General features: G+C 41.4%; 2 protein-coding genes across 6 annotated transcripts in view; one reads left to right on the forward strand and one right to left on the reverse strand.

The window, feature by feature from the left end:
• Window positions 1–11,183, forward strand: part of LGALS8 (galectin 8) — a 29,937-nt gene extending 18,754 nt beyond the window's left edge. For 2 of the 3 annotated variants that reach the window (XM_041748851.1, XM_041748852.1), the window contains exons 4-10: window positions 757–967; window positions 2,532–2,651; window positions 3,284–3,340; window positions 4,129–4,155; window positions 4,906–4,994; window positions 6,174–6,339; window positions 9,137–11,183. In XM_041748851.1, the coding sequence (XP_041604785.1) occupies window positions 757–967; window positions 2,532–2,651; window positions 3,284–3,340; window positions 4,129–4,155; window positions 4,906–4,994; window positions 6,174–6,339; window positions 9,137–9,286 (820 nt within the window). In that variant the 3' untranslated portion in view covers window positions 9,287–11,183. The remainder of the gene's footprint in view (window positions 1–756; window positions 968–2,531; window positions 2,652–3,283; window positions 3,341–4,128; window positions 4,156–4,905; window positions 4,995–6,173; window positions 6,340–9,136) is intronic. The other variant, XM_041748853.1, reaches the window with a different exon arrangement.
• A 778-nt stretch (window positions 11,184–11,961) lies between these two features.
• HEATR1 (HEAT repeat containing 1) overlaps window positions 11,962–19,344 on the reverse strand; it is a 45,227-nt gene continuing 37,844 nt past the window's right edge. For 2 of the 3 annotated variants that reach the window (XM_041748848.1, XM_041748850.1), the window contains 10 exons: window positions 18,875–19,161; window positions 18,069–18,219; window positions 16,983–17,141; window positions 16,684–16,818; window positions 16,425–16,529; window positions 16,172–16,340; window positions 15,519–15,673; window positions 14,852–15,010; window positions 13,201–13,309; window positions 11,962–12,266 (listed from right to left, as the gene is read on the reverse strand). In XM_041748848.1, coding sequence (XP_041604782.1) covers window positions 12,178–12,266; window positions 13,201–13,309; window positions 14,852–15,010; window positions 15,519–15,673; window positions 16,172–16,340; window positions 16,425–16,529; window positions 16,684–16,818; window positions 16,983–17,141; window positions 18,069–18,219; window positions 18,875–19,161 — 1,518 coding nt within the window. In that variant the 3' untranslated portion in view covers window positions 11,962–12,177. Of the gene's footprint in view, window positions 12,267–13,200; window positions 13,310–14,851; window positions 15,011–15,518; window positions 15,674–16,171; window positions 16,341–16,424; window positions 16,530–16,683; window positions 16,819–16,982; window positions 17,142–18,068; window positions 18,220–18,874; window positions 19,162–19,344 lie in introns of those variants that run through there. The other variant, XM_041748849.1, reaches the window with a different exon arrangement.

Raw genomic sequence — 19,344 nt, forward strand, 5'->3', positions numbered from 1 at the left:
CTCATTTGAATATAGAGGATTAGCTATCTAGTTAATGAGGGAAACTGTGGTCAGACCCCAGGAACAAGGTCTAATTAGAGTTTAAGTGTCACTTAAGATTCGCTCTGGGCAGTTTTGTCCAATGCTTGTTTTCTGTACAAACTGTGGGCGAGGCTGTATGGGTTCTACTGGGCCAGCTCTGTGCAGCTGATGCCCAGATAACAGCAGTTTCTATAAAAAATGAAAGTGAAGTCTAAAGAAGACAGCCCAGATGTTTCCAGGCAACTCCGTAGAATCTAGAGAAGCAGGCCTCTCCCAGATCACAGTTCTGCTGTTCTGAGGGCGAGGTCCTCTTTCATGGCACCTGGAAATCCAGGCCTCACACCATGTTCTGGGGAGCTGGGCAGGTGCCTGTGATGTTTGTGGGGAGTGGGCTGTAGGTGGATGAAGGCAAATGCTAGCTGACCTTGAGCCATCCCAGGGGTCTTCCCTGAACATTTCCACCTCAGCAGAGTCTCCAACACCTGAGCACACCTGCCTGCCAGGGAAGCAAAAGAAGTGGGCTCTTACTCTGCACACACAGGGCCTTGACCCCAGTTTAGGATTCTGCCCTGAGGAAGGACATGAAGGTTATGGAAGACAGTATTTAGGCCACATGGGTGAATGGACAGAGGATCAGTCCCGGGTCCCCAAGGCCAGCTGGCTGTACTTGCCAGACCTTCCCCTGCAGCCTGCCTTCTGCATGCCCCTGCCACTTCTCGTTCCATGCTCTCTCAGGTTCCAGGTGGACCTGCAGTGCGGCAGCAGCGTGAAGCCGCGTGCCGACGTGGCCTTCCACTTCAATCCACGCTTCAAGTGGTCTGACTGCATCGTGTGCAATACTCTGAAAAATGAAAAATGGGGATGGGAAGAGATCACCTACGACACACCTTTCAAAAAAGAAAAGTCTTTTGAAATTGTCATTATGGTATTGAAAGACAAATTCCAGGTAGGTTTTGGAGAATGAAGATGAAATCCTCATTAATGACATAAGTGCCCAGGGTGGGTCAGCACATCATTGAACTCACCCTCCTGTTACTTCAGTCCAGAGGAAAAGAGTGGCTTTATCATTTTGCTCTAAAGTAGGGAGGGGCCAACCGGGTACCTAAATGTGAGGTGGGGCACACTCCATCTGCCCCTGGTGTTTCATCTAGAATATGGATGCATGGCAGAGAAACTTTTTTATTGGATCCCATTTCTGCTAGCTCAGCTCAGCTTAGGTCTGAACTGGCACAGGAATAAATATGGGATAGTAAAAAAAAAAAAAAGGGATAGTAAAACTGGTCCCCATGACCCAAAGTGTCGGGGTATTTGTACTAGTAGATGGATAGGAAGTCAAAGTTAAATCCTGCCATAAGTTCTTTTTTTTTTTTTTTTTTTTTAGATTTTATTTATTTATTCATGAGAGACAGAGAGAGAGAGAGAGGCAGAGACACAGGCAGAGGGAGAAGCAGGCTCCATGCAGTGGGAGTCGATCCCGGGTCTCCAGGATCATGCCCTGGGCTGCAGGCGGCGCTAAACTGCTGCGCCACCGGGGCTGCCCCCTGCCACAAGTTCTTTAGGATTTTATTTTTAAAAAAGATTTTATTCATTCATGAGAGACACAGAGAGAGAGGCAGAGACATAGGCAGAGGGAGAAGCAGGCTTTCTGCAGGGGCCCCAATGTAGGACTAGATCTCAGGACCCCAGGATCACTACCTGAGCCAAAGGCAGACATCTGCTCAACCATTGAGCCACCCAGGCACCCTCTTTAGGATTTCAGGTGAGAGATTTAGATGCAGAGGAGTTCTTAGAAGTCCGATGTGTAGTAAACACCAGTGGCTCCAAGCGGTAAATACCTAGCCAGTGTTAAGTGTGAGGTAGAAGGTGGCCTGGAGAGGGTCTGGCCCACAGGCCTTGTAGAACCGTGAGCCTCCCAGACTAGAGTTGCTCCGCTTAGAGTGAGAATTTCCCCTCTCTTGTGTGGGTCCTTTCTGGCCTTTGGGATATGCTCCTACCAAAACACTTCCCCTGAATCTCCCAAACTCTATTCATCCCTCCCTTCCCTGGCTTACAATAGGAATCTCAGATAAACTGAGTAGCTTGCCCACGTCCGTTCATTGAGCAGATTCAACAAATATTTATTGAACGCCTGCCATGTGCAAGGTGGTCTTCCTTAGAATGTGGTCCTCAAGGACAGCAGGTGGGGTGGCAAGCTTGCAGGGCAGATGGCGAACCAGGGTGTTCACAGGCCTCGACCATTCGTGTATACACATGCACATACATTCATGAATGCATCATTTGTCTGGGGGGAGGATCCATGCTAATGAATCAGACCAGGGACTCAGAGGAAGTTAAGAAACACCGCTAGAGTTATGGATGCTTTCAGGTCAGACATACAATGTACAGACCTGTGGGAAAAGGTATGATATTAAGCCCAAGTAAACATGATTTAAATTTGGATACATTAATACATGTATTAACTGTTTTTTTTTTCCCCCGGGGGTGCTGGGTTGTCTTCTGTGTCCACATAGGTGGCTGTAAATGGGAAACACATACTGCTCTATGCCCACAGGATTACCCCAGGGAAAATAGACACTCTGGGCATTTATGGCAAAGTGAATGTCCACTCAGTTGGTTATAGCTTCAGCTCGGTGAGTATCCTTCCATAGCCTGGGGTCTTCTTTGATGATGTCTTCCGATGAAATGGTAGGAAATATCTTTAACATCTTAAGATAAAAATATTGTCAATGTCTCTGTCCTTAGTATATTAGTTTCTTGAACGTAAATCTTTCAGGCTGGTGGTGTGTTATCTATTGGCTAGGTTTTAATGTCTATAGGATCTCAAATCTAGTATGGTTCTAACAACAATTAAAAAAAACCCTTATAACAGGAGCTAATTCCTTGACATAGGAAGTACAGTGGAGGGCTTCTAGAGAGATTCCTGGAAGTAGAAAGTCTGAGTTAAAGGACATTTGCATTTTAAGTTATAAGTGATCCTAGTTGGAGGGCTAGTTGGCTCGTCCTCCAGGAAGATTACCAACAATGTAGTCTAAGCAGTGTGCCGGACTACTCCCACTTTTCTTGATGCTCATTCTTAGTCTTCTTTCTCGCTTGCCAATCTGATTGGGGGGTGGGGGGGAAGGACCCTAATGTTAAGTACATTTCTGGATCATGATCTTCAAGCATATTTTCATGTTTAATACTATTTATAATTCTTTTTTGATATGTCAAGGAGGTTGTATTTAAAGTTCTGATGGCTGTTAAAAATTAATCTTATCTTCAGGATTTCAGAAGTACCCAAGCATCTACTCTGGAACTGACAGAGATAAGTAAAGAAAATGTAAATATTAAATCTAAGAATGAACTACCAGTTTAAAAATGCTCTCTTAGTTGTCATGTAAATCAGGTGGCAAGGAGGCTAAAGTTTTTTAAATTATGTTTTTAATGCGAAAGGTTATTTTTAATAATAATATGCTGGAAGTAAGCATTTGAAAATTAAGGCATATATTTTTGTACCAGGCTCTGTGAGTTTTGCAGACTCTTGAGTTTTGAGTTTTGCAGACGCTTGAGTTTGCAGTGTATCTGCCCCCTCCTGTGATTCTTGCGTAAAAAACCCTTCTCAACTGCTGAAGAGAACTGTCACATGGTACTTATAAATACTGGGCACAGTGCTTTGGCAGGTGAACTTCCACACATATCTTCCCCCCTGTAGGAACAAGTATAATTTAAACACCGAGTCTTTGGTATCAGGGGAGAAAGTGATGTCTTAATGATCTCAGAACATGTGACCTCGTAGATAGAATGTAGTATTTCAGCATTTTGGGAGCACCTTGGAAAGAACAAGTAAAACATGTCTGAAGTTCACATATAGTCCTGTGAATAATTAATTTATGGTGGAGGATACAGGCTTAAGATGACCAGGACCCCAGGACTGTATCCCCAGCCTAAGGAGCCCTTCACAGCTCTGCACGGTCAGGAAATGCAGGCCGTTTGACTGTCACTCCCAGGGCTGAGCAGGCACTACCATCCTGGCTCTGGCTGTTGTAACCATTAAGATCTGACTGTTCATGTTATAAAATGTAATTTTTCCCTTTCAAACGTCTTCATCTTGACTTTCTCCTCCAATAGGTACTAAAGCCCGACACACCACATTTTGTAAGTATTTTTGCCTCAGTTATAGCGTGGAATGTTTTATAAAATCACCCAGGACATGAATATTTAAACCTTAGAAGACAGCCTCACTCCTTCCATACCTTACTGCAGAACTCTTTCCCCAACAGCCTAGTAATAGAGGAGACATTTCTAAAATCGTACCCAGAACTGTCTACACCAAGAGCAAAGATTTGACTGCCAATAACACTTTGACTTGCGCCAAAATACTACCTACCAGCTGTTTGTCAAAGGTTTGAAGAGCCAAAAGTTTCCTTTTTTTTTTTTTAAGGTTTCTTAATTCTGTATAACAAATTAAATTTTAATTAGCTGGTAATGTAGAATTCTTACCCTCAGTAGAAGCCCAAAGCAGCCAACTCTGCGTTTCTGTGCTGACCCCGGAGAGAAGAGTCAGCTGGGCATTGACTCTCTGGGCCCCCGAGCAAGTATTTCCGTAAAGCCTCCCATTTGGGCTTCCTCCCCTCAGGCAGAAGGTGGAGCATGGCATCAGGACCCCATGCATAGCATCTTTCTCAGAGTGGATCTCACTCATACGAGGGATTTCAGGCCCCACCTCACATGTATTCATTTCCTTGTCTGAAATGCTTTCATTGAGTTTCCACTGTGAGCCGGGCAGTGCTGACTGCTGGGGTTTACAGGATTATGACTTTTGACCATTGCCCAGTGTCTTCGGACAGTTTTCCCATGAGGTCACTTTCTGCAGGCTTCCTAGCGCTGACTGTGGTTTCTCTTCAGACTCTGCCATTCACTGCAAGGTTGAACTCCTCAATGGGCCCTGGACGAACTGTTGTCATTAAAGGAGAAGTGAATAAAACTGCCAAAGGGTCAGTACCGCTGTTACCAGGAATAGTGTGACTGCTTTCCATGTGTCTTTTTTTTTTTTTTTTTTAAGATTGTATTTATTCATTAGAGAGAGAGAGGCAGAGACGTAGGCAGAAGGAGAAGCAGGCTCCATGCAGGGAGCCTGACGTGGGACTCAATCCCGGGTCTCCAGGATCAGGCCCTGGGCTGAAGGCGGCGCTAAACTGCTGAGCCACCCGGGCTGCCCTCCACGTGTGTCTCTTAATGGCCTCTTATGCTCTACCTGTCTTGTGAGATGGAAGCAGGAGTAGTGTCCTAATCCTCACCTGAAAGAGACTCTCAAAGCAACAGGAAGTCAGGCTGCTAACAAGACTGCTGACAACTAGCTGGTGGCAGAATTAGGAGTAAAAGCCTCTCTTTTGAGCTGGGGTTTTTGTGGCCAGATAAGAGGGTGGTGTTTTTGTCCAGGAAGCTATCCATGCCTTGTAGAAGGTTCAGGTCAGTCTGTGGTCAGGTGACTTTTGTTAGGGCCCCCCATGTCATGCGACTTATACGATTTCTGCCTTAGGAACCTTTTCTAGAGACGTTGAGACTTCTGGAAGCTTGAAATTACCTATTTCCTAGAAAGTAGTACACTTTCAAGAAGAACAGAACACTTGTCAATGTTAAAAGAGAATATGTACTTGAAAGGACCCCATCCTCCTGTAGCCCAAAGCAAGCATTTCGGTTACTTGCTCTAATCCTTCAATTGCTTCCCATCCAGATCTGTAGCTTCAGTGTTGAAGTGTTTAACACTGATGTTAAAGTTTTTTATATTTTTATTTTGCAGAGAGCACATTTACATCAGTGGCATGCTAACTCAAAATTAAAATTTTTTTAAAAGATTTATTTATTTATTCATGAGAGACAGAGGGAGAGAGGCAGAGACATAGGCAGAGGGAGAGGCAGGCTCCCTGTGGAGAGCCTGATGTGAGACTTGATCCCAACCATGGGATCACAACCTGAGCCGAAGGCAGATGCTCAACTGCTGAGCCACCCAGGTGTCCCTCAAAATTTTAAATTTTACCTTCCCATCTGCATTGGTGTGTCTGTGTGCACACATGTGTTTTGTGCAATTATGATCAGAGCTCAGTTCGGTTAAAATTGCAGAAACTGTACTGCTCTCTTCTACTTGGTTAATTTTTTTTTAATTCTCTCAAAAGCTTTAATGTTGATCTAGTATCAGGAAAATCAAAGGATATTGCTCTTCACTTGAACCCACGCCTGAATATTAAAGCATTTGTAAGAAACTCTTTTCTTCATGAGTCCTGGGGAGAAGAAGAGAGAAATATTACCTGTTTCCCATTTAGTCCTGGGATGTACTTTGAGGTAAGATGATCTTATCGGACAGAACAAAGAATCCTGGGAGGAGGTATAGGAGAAATAAGTCTTTTAAAATTAAGCCCTAGCTTAATATGTGGAGATTGCATGTGGCTTTTATTTGGGGAGTATCTGCATTATAAAAGGGGCATTCAAAATACAGTTGGTATTTTGATTGGCATAAATGGCATAGCCAGTGGACTATTACATTATTTGCACTGGAATTGTTACTGGATGGTCCCATATTAGTTCATAGGAATTTTAACAGGAACCTTGCTTTAGGATGGAGAAACATGATTAGGATAATCCTAAGAGAACATGAGGGCATAGGAACCATAAAATTGCCTGTTCTGTCACCTGCCATCTTGAGTATATATAGCCTCAGGTGGCAGTCCTTTCTTCCAGGTTAGTCCTGCTTGTATATATTTAAGGAAAGAGATTTTAGACCCTTGGAGCTTGGAAGTGCTATGGTCCCAAGTTCCCCAAATGTGGGAATATTATGGTAACACAACCTGTCCTAAAATGTGTTTCTGGATGCTAAGCAGACAGTAATCTTAATGTGGATGCTGGGTGGTTGGCTAGGTTCACTCACTAGCTTAGGTGAAGCACTGTCTACGTGGTCATTCAGGGTCATTGATTTAGGTCATGCTTCTGTATTTTAAACTGTCACATGCTCTGGACCATTAGGACTCATCAAAACTAGTTGTTAAAGGTAGGAACATCGAGGCTGAATAGAAGATGGTAATCGGACATTCATATGTATTCCTAAACTCCTGGTATGTAGAGTAACAGATGTGACCTAATCCTACGAGGTTTCCTGGAAGTTGTGGATATTGGTTTGGAATTCAGAAGGATGTAGGAGGGTAAAGTTAAAGGTGGGTTTTCCAGATTGAGGGAATGATTTGGGCAAGGTGGGGACGTGGGGAGGGCAGCCAGGGGATTGCTGGCTTGGCAGGAGTCCAGGTATAAAAGGTGACTGAGGGCTCATTGTGGGGAAGACAGCAGTGACTGTTTCAGAAGGCAGTGGATCCTTGTGGTCGGTGACAGGAAACCAGTGATATAAGTTGTTCTTTGATCCAACCCCCAAGTTTAGCTCTATATTAAAATAGAAAAGGACAAGCATTCTTTTAAATAATCATCTTTTCCTTTTGTTAGTTTTCTACCTCAGGAACAGTAATTACTCTCATGTTGGACCATTGTTTTTAGTTTTCTGTAGTGATAGGGAGTTGGAAGCAGAGAAAAAACAATCTTTTTAATATGCTTTCATTTAGATTCTCAGATTATTTCATTATACTGTTACTTTGATATTAACCACTACTTTCTGTTGTTTCAAATTCATTTATTAGTTCCAGCTACTAGAGTCTTTTGAGAAATATCTTTCAGTTTTGTATTTTTTTTTTATCATCCTATAATGTTGTTATGAGCTATTCTAGAACATCAGATGGTTGTAAAGGATTGTTGTTCCATGTTTTCTTAGAGATTGTGGGTCTGTTTTCTGCAAGTTGTGTACTTGTTTTGCGGCAGTATGTTCCCTGGGCTATAGGCATTTCCTTCCATTTGTGAGGCAGTGGCACCATGCTTGCTCTGGTACAATAAGGGTGACTGATGGACTCTTCCCAGTATACCCCTCTGATGCCAACTTGTTTTCCCTTCTGGGCATTAGGCTGTGCTTTATGTTCTCTTGAGATTTCGTTAAATGTATGTTACTGAGGGTTTCTTCCACCTGGTTGAAACTGGGATTTCCACCACTTTTTGGGATGATAGAATCCCAGGTTATGGATATTTTCCCAATTCTCTATGTAGCCCCAGTTTCTGTTAGTTAGTTCTTCTATCCATGGAATTTTCCCCAGCAGCCACTTTTACTAGTAGAAGCAAAATAACCCGCACACTGTCTTTCAGATTTAGATTTTGCCTCAGTCTAGACCCTGGGGATGGAAACTGTGCTGCTCCTTTCTGCTCTTCTGAAGCCCTGACACAGGGAAGATGCAGAAGGGAGAACATGGTGCAGGTTCACCAAACTGGTCTTTTTAGTGTGAGTGGAGAATAAATGGTAGAATTGTGGCCAGACTGGCATCAGGAATGTGTTATCAGAAGTATGAGTGTTAGGTGTGATTTAAAAGGATTGTAGTTTCTTTTGTTTTTCACTATTTTGAGTTTTAGGCAGACAACTCTGGGAAAGGCTGACATGAAAGGCTAACACCAGTCATGAATCTGAATTAAATCTTTGCCAGAAAGCTAATTCCTCCATGGATTACTGCCCAGAATACTGCTTTTGGGAAACGGGTGGAGACCAAGCTGTGCTGAGCTGGGATGGAAGTCACAGTCACCACACAGCTGGGCAGTCCTTGAGGGTGCCCTAAACTTCTGAAAATTTTGATGCATGGTTTGTCTAAGACCCTAGAGTTTAAGGCAAAAAAGTCATGGCTCAGGTCCCTTGGTTTCCCACCTATGGAATCTGCTCCCCTGTGTCAATATGGCAGTTTTCCTATGTCATTACAGTTCCCAAACATGGGTGGAGGGCAATTTTCCACTTTGCTGGGAGCAAGGGGCAAGAGAGAGGCCTCAGGCCCTTGGGACAGGGTGAGGCTTCAAGCATGCTCAGTTACTTTTCTGAGTGGGACAAAGCAGAAGGTGCTGCTACCAGATAAACTTACGAGTCTTAGAAGAGAAGTTAGCAGCAGCAGGCTGGGGGAGTGTCTCTGTAGAAAGCAAACCCCGTGGGTTTACTTTTTGATATCCAGGAAGTGTGCAAGAAACAAAGTGTTGAACTGAGGGAGCCACTAATGTTGTCGTACTTTCCTTCCAGATGATCATTTATTGTGATGTTAGAGAATTCAAGGTTGCGGTAAATGGTGTACACAGCCTGGAGTACAAACACAGATTTAAAGAGCTTAGCAATATTGACACGCTGGAAATTGATGGAGATATTCATTTACTGGAAGTAAGGAGCTGGTAGCTGACATGCTTGCTACAAAAACTGAAATACAAAATGTCTTATGTTAACACTGGCTTCGTTAAAATGCATCTATTATATTGTTTATATGTATATTTTGTTAAAATGAACTTGCATAACATGAAATCCTACTAGGTATTCTCAGTCCTTGCCATGCAGTGTGGCTTTGTCTATCTAGCACAGAATAAGGAAATCTGAGGCAACAGTAACTTAGTCATTTTTCAGGCATTTCTGTTCTCTCTCCCACCCCGGCCTCTTCTTTTTAAAATCTGCTTCACATTCAACAAGTATCTATTCATATAGAAGCTAACATATATTGAGCACTTATTTTTTTTGCCAGCAGCGTGCTAGAGCTGGGGATAAATGTATACAGTGGAGCACAATACCACTCTGTTCCTTGTTCTCTTGAGCTCAGAATCCTCTGTGCTCTGCCATTGTGCCACTGACTTTTCTACGGGCATTAACTGCATAAAGGAACCAGAGACAATTACTGAGCTGTGAAGTTACCTCCATACTAATTTACAAGACATTACTTCTCTAGCGATCGCTTTCAAACCCAGAGTTCAGTCATATCCAATAATTAAAGGACTGATGTTGCCTTACATCTGGCAGTTTCCTTCAGCAGGATAAATATCTAGCTCTAACATTATGAAATCTCAACACAGTACAAAGATTAAGGCAAACAATGCAGCAAAACAAAACCAATGGTGTTAAAATTAACTTGAGGTCAGTCTATGCCGCCAGTGTCTGTACCAGAAATGCTTTAGAGTAGCTGAATTCAGGGTGAGTCAAGAGGTTTACATGTACTCCAAATAGAAAGTTTAAGGTAGATGATTTCAATCTGTAAAATGTTTATGGGTAACAAAGCAATGTCAAGATTAGATTTCATGACTGTAAAATAGGCGCTATCATGAGGTAGAGAGAGGCAGTATAAAAATCTCTTGCTTGTCTGCATGCAAATAAACCCCACCTCTCTGTTCTAAAGATTGGTCCCTCATTAGCAATGGAGATCAAAACATTGTTCAGTGATTAAAATCAAACCTGTATCAGCAAGTTAAAATTTTGCATTTCTGTAATTTTTTCCTATTATTCTTTGAAGCGAGTTGGCAGTTCTTTGTACAATTCTTACAGGTCAGATCTTGTTATAGGAAATTTCAAACGCTTGGGAGTGGGGAGGTAAAAAAGCTAAGTCAGTTTCATCATTTTATCTTGTTCAGTTGTTGGGCTGAATATGCTGCCAGTGTTTAAGAATATTTTCCTTAAAGATTTTAGTTAGATATTATTTGTACCCATATACTGAAAAGACAACTAGCAATCTGATTTTTTAGAAGTACTCAGTGTAGAAGCTTCTGGCACTTAATTCTTTTCTATTCATGTTAATTTATTATGTTGCGTCTTGCCAAGCTCGTGGGGAGCAGAGTTGGGGTCCTAACTTTCACTGGGAAAACTGAAGAAGGAATCTCCCAGGGGTTTTTCCCTCCATAAAGAACATCAGAGGGCTTGAACGAGATGCAGACTATGGGGCTCTTAAAGGAAAAATAAAAGCCCATATACATCGTTTCCTTTCATTTCTAAACACACTTGATGTTCACTTTTGTGTCATGTGGAGGTATTACTAAAGACATAAAATGGATTCTCTGATGGAAAGAATATAAAATATCAATGTGCTTTGAAAAGAAGCTGTCAGTACTTAGTAATCTTATCAAGACATTTCTTAGATGGGAATGCAGATTCCTAGCAAGCTGTTATCTCTAACACTGCAATTTAGTGTTTTGTCACAATTCTGCACTAAATTTCTACATTAAATTAGAACAAAGAATTTCAAAGTAAACATTCTATGGGACAGTTCTTAGATGCTTTAAGTTTTTAAAAAAGGTGTAAATAAAATGCCTTAAATGCAGATTTAATTTTGAGTCTTTACTTGACATGACATCAGAAATTAGAAAACTTCAAAGCGTTCAAAGCTTTCAAAGAAATCTGAAACCTTCTCATACTAGTAATTCTTCATTACCACCAGTGGAATTCGAACACTTCTAATTCTGGAGGAGTCATGCCACCTTCTGTTTCTGAGCCTTTTCTATTTGTAGGATCTGCCTACACAGCCCACTGCCTCCACACCCCCCAAAGACTGAAGGGTGAAGACAACAATCACAGTCCTAAGTGGGAAATACATTCCAGAACTAATTTCCTCTGTGGTCACACACAAGGCTGAAGTGTCACCTACCCAAAATGAAATGTATGCCAAATAGCTTTATAGTCCAAAGCACCATTGCTGAGTAACTCAATTTTCTTGAGGAATTACCATGAGTGAAATCTCTGACATGGATACCATGTACATAAGACATCCGTTTCCAGGAGAGTTAAGGTTTTACAGTCGAAATGAGGTACTTTTACCTTTGCTCAAATTAAACATATCCATAATACCAGTAACTTCAACCAGAAAAGACTATAACAAATGTTTATTTTTTTTTATTTTTAAAGATTTATTTATTTATTCATTCAGAGAGAGTGAAGAGAGAGGCAGAGACACAGGCAGAAGGAGAAGCAGGCTCCATGCAAGGGAGCCCGACGGGGGACTCGATCCTGGGTCTCCAGGATCACACCCCGGGCTGCAGGCGGCACTAAAGCGCTCCGCCACCGGGGCTGCCCTATAACAAATGTTTAAACAAACACAGCAGTCTGTATAAAAATAGCAGGTATCATTTATTCTTATTGCAATTCTGTACAAGTGGCAGGGGAGGCTTCTATAGTAGTACAAACCAGGTGGGACTTTCATAAAGGAGCCTAGACAGGTGACAGGGTACCAAAAGTAATATGGTACCACACCCAAAATAAAAATATGAAAAGTAAATCTGACCTCTGAACAGAGTAAGAAACGCCAACACCCCAAAGTTTTAGAAGTAGCTCTGGAGTGGTTCTCCCAGTATAGCTTCCAGTTGCTGAATAGTCTTTTGGCACTGATGTTCTACTTCTTCACATTCATCTGAAAAACAAAAATATAAACTGAATCTTCTGCTTCAATTATCATTAGTCTAATTCTTCATGTCTTCCATTCTCTGGCCATTGTTCAGTCAAAAGAGGGCGATGAAACCCATCAGTGCTGCAGAGAGCATCATAGAACCCCTCCTCTGCATGGCCCCTTTCTTTGTTCCCTTCTTAGTCTTTGACTTGGAGCCCCCAAAGTAGCAGTTTGCTAATGAAAATTCCAAATTCCTAGTGATACCCCTCCAGGACGTAAGAAACCAAGATGAATGTACTTTTAGAAAAGCAGTGAACAATTAATATGAAAAAGTGTTTGTCTACCAGCCTCCATCACCCCTGCTTCATCAGATGAGCTGTTCTTTCTCAGGGTACATGGTGGCACTTGGTGGTACATCCAGAACTGCATGAACCGGGATTCAAACCCCGCTTCTACCTGTCACACTCACTTTATCAATTTAATCCTCTAGTTTCTTCATTAAAACAAGGATAATGGCATACAGCCCATCATGAGGATTAAATGAGATCCTCCATGCAGAGCACAGTTGATGTTGGTCATTATTAACAGGCAGCTAATCTACTGCAATTATAATGGCACCAGACATTCTGCTACCATAACCCAATGTCTGGGGAACAAAATTTTCAAGGATATAAATGTACAGATTTAATGAAAAACAATACTATAGTTTGTTTTTACTATCATAAACACAAAAGTAAAGGTAGTGAAGATTACACTGTAAACAAAGTTTCAATAATCCTGGGGTGGTCACCTACCCTCCCACTCCCCAACAAGAACTCAACCTCCTGTGTCTGCAGAGGGAGATATGGGCAGGTGGAGTACAGAAGCCCCAGGCTTGTCATATACTATCCACATTTCCATTATCACTGGGCACATTTTCACAGAATTTCACTCTATTTCTTAGTAGTTTAGGAATTACCTTCCATCAATTCAGCTAAGAAAGGAATGGACTCTGGTAGCAAGACAATGTAATTCTCCTTTAGTTTTTCAGCCAGTGCTAACACGGTAATCAGAGCAGCAAATCGAACCTGAAAGGGATAAAGAATCTTAAGCAGACTCCACACTGAACACGGTACCTGATGTGGGGCTCAGTTTCATAACCCTGAGGATCAGGACCTGAGCCGAAAGCAAGTCAGACGCTTAACCTGACTGCACCACCCACTCCTACATTTTCCTTAAAAAAAAAAAAAAAAAAAGCTATACACTAACTCAAGTGTGTCATTCCAAATTTATGTGCACCGGACTTGCTGGCTCACCTGGCTATCAGAAATGATGCAAGCCTGGCCAAAAAGCATCCCTGGCCACCTCAGACAGGATCCCTCCCTCAGAACTCTGTGTCACTACTACAGTTGTGTGAGGGGCTTGGGCACTGGCTCTGGTCTCATGCTCAGTAGAGAATTAAAAACAATGTATTATGATGTTCTAGTCTGGGAACTTTTTTTTTTTTTTAATTAATTTTATGATAGTCAGAGAGAGAGAGAGGCAGAGACATAGGCAGAAGGAGAAGCAGGCTCCATGCACCGGGAGCCCGATGTGGGACTCGATCCCGGGTCTCCAGGATCGCGCCCTGGGCCAAAGGCAGGCGCCAAACCACTGTGCCACAGTGGGATCCCCTAGTCTGGGAACTTAAAAAAAGTTTGGGTATCTCTCAACATGACTAATCTATGACAAGGAATGTAAGCAGTTATTGGGCACTATCAGTGATTCACTTTGAAACCAAAGCTGTACTAGTCCTATTTCCAGTTTTGGAATAATAATTTAAATAATTTTAAAAATATTTGGATACAGCAAAATAACTTATTTAAAAAGCATCTGTAACTACCTATGTTCAAACCAGACTTTCTTGATGTTGTACAATCAAAACTAAACATTAAAATACATGTAATGCTAGAACTTTGTCAAGAACTGCAATTTAAAATTTAGGGGTTTGTGAAAATAGCCTCATTGTCCTAATAAATAAATGTTATGATGAACTTCAAGTAATAAATCTTTTAGTAAAATTCCGCTTTGGTCTGTTTTATCCACTAAGACTCTTGTATGATAATTAAAGAAATGGTGATTCACTGCTAACCAGTTTGAAAACAATGACACTGAGACATGGAGTTTTAGCTTCTATACATTCTCGCATATGTCATCATTGAGCGGCAACTGCCACTACTTATCTTGCGTTATTCTGGTATCTACAATGGAGATAATACACTGCTCTAACTCAGAGGAACATTCTGTGGACAAACTGAAAGATTGTCTCTGGGAGCACAAGGACATTTAAATGGTGCTTAAGAAACAATTACTTCAGGTTTTTTCAAGATTTAAAAGTATTTAGAAAATGTTAGTACTTGTGTCTAATACACTGTGGAGATGGGAAAAGAACTATTATTTATAAATACCCTTTTAAAAAAAAAAAATTCTCAGGTTCAATCTTCAGATTGAACAGAGCAACCTCTAGTTCTACAAGACAAGCAGCATGTCCCACCAGTTTACCATGGCCCTATATCCATGACTGCTTTAAGACTGCTTGGGTTGTATGGTGAATACACACAGCTTTGGTACTTGGCAACCAAAGCTCCTACCTTGGGTGAAGAGTCTCTCGTCTTGAGCAAAATCTGGTAGTTCAGTGGTTTCCAAAGAGAGTCATCTGCCATGGCCACTGAAAACTGCGCGATGCAGGGGATCAGGTGCTTCGTCACTCGCTCCTGGAAGTGCACATCCCCTCCTAGCCTGTTTTCCAGCTATGAAGAGGGAAATGAAGACTTTGAGCAACCAATCTCCTTTCTGGGTTTGAAAAAATACCCAATGTGACAGCAACAGGCTCAAAAAACAAGGCATAATTCTAGTACTCTCTAGAGCAAATTTACTACCTTTTGGAACTCAGATTCTCCTAGCCCTTAGCATCACTCCTTTCCCTGCAGAAGAACAGCTGAGAGGAGTTCTTCCATCGAGCAGCCAAGTCCTAAAACAATCTTGATAAATCTAATTTTAGAAATTTAAAAATTAAAAATCTAACCAAGATACCTCGTATTCTGAAAAATTCAAAGTAAAACTTGGTACACGACACTATGAAGAGAAGTTCTATCCATTCAAAATGAAAAATCAATTTTGAAATAAAAATCTCATTAAAAAATGCCTGGAGAAGAAAACCCAGCAGCTATAATTGTAGTAGAAATAAAATCTACTAAACTTTAATAGGGATGGTGGTTTCCACATCATTTGTCAAAAAAGATAGTTCTATTTGGTTACCTGGTCCACCAGGGGCATCATCAAGGCTTCTGCTCTCTCTTTACTGATAAAATGCTGAGTATCAAATAGGAAAATTTTATACAAACAGTTCAAAATAAACTGTAAGAGCAAGCAGCACTTTTCAGGGTCATTGTCAGAGTCAAAAAACGCTTCATCTGTAGATAGGGGAGAGTAAAAGTGAAAAAAAAACCACAACTGATTTTCATAATTTAATCTCCAATGTTTACATTCAAATCACTTTTAACACCACAAACAGAAGGGTATTTCTAAAACAGTACATAAATCAATCAGGATGAAGGCACATGAATAGCTCAGATAAGTGACTCCTTTAAGAGTTAAGATTCTCAGTTAAGATCACTTAGTTTGCCAAGTTCAATTAGTGGCTGTCAAGTCAGCTGTTCATCAGCCATAAGGAATATACCAATCTGAACAATTTACAGTTAGTTTCAATAACTGACAGTAATGCCCATGTATTGTGTTCTCCCAAGTTAGTCAATGGATCATAGCATTTTTCATTACCCTGAAACAAACACTTCAATGCCTGTCAACTATGAAGTAAAAACTTCACCTTCCTTATCTTTACCATACTTCCTGTACCCTGCGTGAGGAACAACAAAGCGAAGTTGTCAACTGAACTGGAGTCAGCTACCAACCTGTTTTGGAGATGTTCACCTGGTTCAAGGTGTCAGCAAAAGGCTTTACCAAGTGGCCAGCAAACAGAGTAAAAAGCCCTTTTAGTTTTTCAGCAATGCAATCCGCCAAATTGTAAAACGTCAATAGTCTGTCCTTAGGGGCATCCTCTGTTTTAGCCCAATCAAACAGCTGAAACGATAAAACAGTATTATTCTACATACATTGTAACATTTATATATGAGTACAAAGGAGATGTGGAAGAAACAAGCTTACCTTGAAGAAAAGGGGCCTAAATGTGACTTCAGAAAGTTTTACAACCATGGCTACTAGACAGTCAATGATAAAATTTTCTGTTTTTCCAATTTCTTCCAGATCACTCTGAAAACAAAAGACCTGACTTATTAGCCAGTTTACTAACAACATCTGGCTCTAAATAACTTTTGGAAGTAAAACAGGTTATATGGCTAGATTGTTCTCTGGTTCTTAAATAGGTAGGTAACTTTAGAATTTGGGAAAGTAGAAATAAGCTTACTTCAGAATGCTGTGCTCGGAAGTCCAGGGCTTCCAAGAAAAATATGGTTAGCTGAGACTGATGGGAGGTGAGCTCTTCCTTCTTCATGATCCCAATGTGCTCTTGCAAGATGCTCATAAATGGACCCATGTGGTTCTACCAGTAATACAGTAAAGAGATGTGCCAATTTTTAATATTCTTATAGATCGTTAATACAATCATCAAGGAATTAAATAACCATCCTCTGCTAAGTGAAAACTTAAAAAAAATTCAGTACCATATCTTCTTTCCCCAAAGTCTAAAACCCAGTATGATCTAACCTTCCAGTTCTTCTCAATTTGCTTGTACGTTTTATTGATTGCTGGCAGTAAGACTCGGGGTGAGAGTGTGGTAGCCAGTGTCTTCTTAAGGGATGTGACACAGACATTAGCTTGTGAGGCAGAACCCATTTCACTAGTGATTTTCTCCAAATGAACCACCTACAGGAATATAAAAAGAAAGATCAAAGCCAGTATGGGAACTGACATCATCTGAACACTTACAGAAATCAATTCAGATGCCAGCTTCACACAGAATTCCTTTTAAAACCATCCTTGAACATCTGAAGATAAAAATGAACAGATGCCTCTTTCCCAAGGGGGAGTCAGGGATGTAGGTAAATGATAGAAGGCAAAAGGACACAGAACATTCAGACTGATTTTTTTCTTTTTTTTTTTTTTTTAGAGGAATCCAGAGACCACAAGAAGAGTCAAGTTCTTTTTTACTAAAAAAAAATCTAGAAAGCTCCTCAGATGTAGTGGTCCTTTTCTGTAAGATGTCTACTTTTAAGCCCTGGCTATAGAATGTGTGAATCAGCTAAATAATTTTCATCATGGCAGTTAAGGTTCCTAACCTCATAAATGGCAAATGACCGATAAAATAGAACAAGGATCATTCTGGGGCATTTTCAGTTAGAAATGCCACTTGCCCAGTGCCTGTCTGCCAACTATCCACCGAACTGCAATACAAGAATTCTACTCAAAAAGTTACTTTAGGATTAAAAATCCCTTCATGTTGAAGCAAACAGGGCACACTAGTTTCTGCAAAAAGTAATAAAAGGCAGCTCTCTACCAGCCCAATGCCAAAAATCTCAAGGAGGGGAGGGGAAGAAGAAAGGCAAAGACATTTTATAAAAATCAAAAAAGAGATGAGCCTTAGAAGAAAGCAATAACCATACTGATGTCAGAATCAAGCAGGTGGGAGGATGGGAGAGAGAAAGGCACATGTTTTTACTAAAAAGCAAGATAGCTTTTCAGAAATAAAAACCTTCTTGCCAAACAGAAACTGAAAACTTAAAAAACAAGTAAAATCATCAGATCTCCAACTCCCCCCCACCCCCATAACGATGCTGAGGTCACTGTGCTCACCTGAGACAGGACCCCTTCCAGGTAAGGGCTGATGAAGTGTGGGAGGGTCTCCACAACCTTATGCAGGGCTGCCAGAGCACTGAGCAGATAGACCTCACCAGAGAGCAGCTCGCTGGTGTTCTTCATTCTTGTCAGCAATGACGGCATCAGGCTAGAATTAAGGAACAAGAGGTATCGAGTAACAATTAAGAAGAGACAGAGAATGGAAAAGTCATGAAAAAAATCCAAACTGTGCCTGCCACATCACTCCATGGTAACAGCCTACAAAACGGTGTCAACACATTTTATGACACTAAGAGCAAGAAATCTCCTGATACCCAGTCGTGCAGTCGTTTTTAAAAATACCAAGGTCTTCAATCTAATACTTGCTACGTTCAGGCACTATGTGAAAAATCTCGCATGCATGGCACCCCCCCAGATTCCCACGCAGTGGGTATTCTCTTGGTGTCAGAGACGGCAAAGCTCTAACAGACAAAGTAACCTGCCAGGGCTGCACAGCTAATCAATCCCAAAGCCAAGGAGAAAGTCAGGAGCATAAGCTTTTGCCCAAACAGCTGAGCCCCTCTAGACAGGCTTCACCTATCACTTCCCAGTTATAGCTGGCCAAAGTGGAGTGCAAACAGGGGCACAACAAGCATAAAGGGAAATGATAATGTTGTGGGTTTTAGCTTGAAGATCACATCTTTAACAAATCTAATCTTTTGCAACTTCTACTTAGAAGCAAAAAAAGTTGTTAAGGTATTATTTTTCAATTTGTACCAGACACCCAACTTGATGGTTCTGGTCCCAGGTCCCAGTCAGCATACCTGGGAAGCTGAGGGATGGCCAGCGCTTCCAGGGTGGAGGCCACCTCTGCCACGCACAGCAGGGCACTTCCCAAGACATTCTTCTCTTCCTTTGTTTCGGGTGCAATTAGTTTCACAGCAGCATTCAGCACCGGGACAAAATGCCCTGGATTTTCTGCACCAAAATTCTTGCATAAAAGCTTCAGGGTATACAATGCTGTCTGTCTGTTTATTGCTTGTTCTTCTACCATCTTTTTATGCTGCACAATGGCCAAAAGGACTGGAACCAATTTCAGGAAACGATAAACCTGAAAAGATCAGCCAAAATTTTCAAATGATTAAAGCTCCAAAAAAAATATACTGGTTCACTTTTCCATTTTCACAGTTTGAGACTGCCTAAATGGAAATCAGACCAAAGGTCCTATGCCACACAATTACACACAAGCAACCGTCTCCCCATCTGTTTACCACCGAGCCAGTGTATGTGCTTG

This window comes from Vulpes lagopus, chromosome 3 (genome assembly GCF_018345385.1).
Source record: "Vulpes lagopus strain Blue_001 chromosome 3, ASM1834538v1, whole genome shotgun sequence".
Taxonomy (NCBI): domain Eukaryota; kingdom Metazoa; phylum Chordata; class Mammalia; order Carnivora; family Canidae; genus Vulpes; species Vulpes lagopus.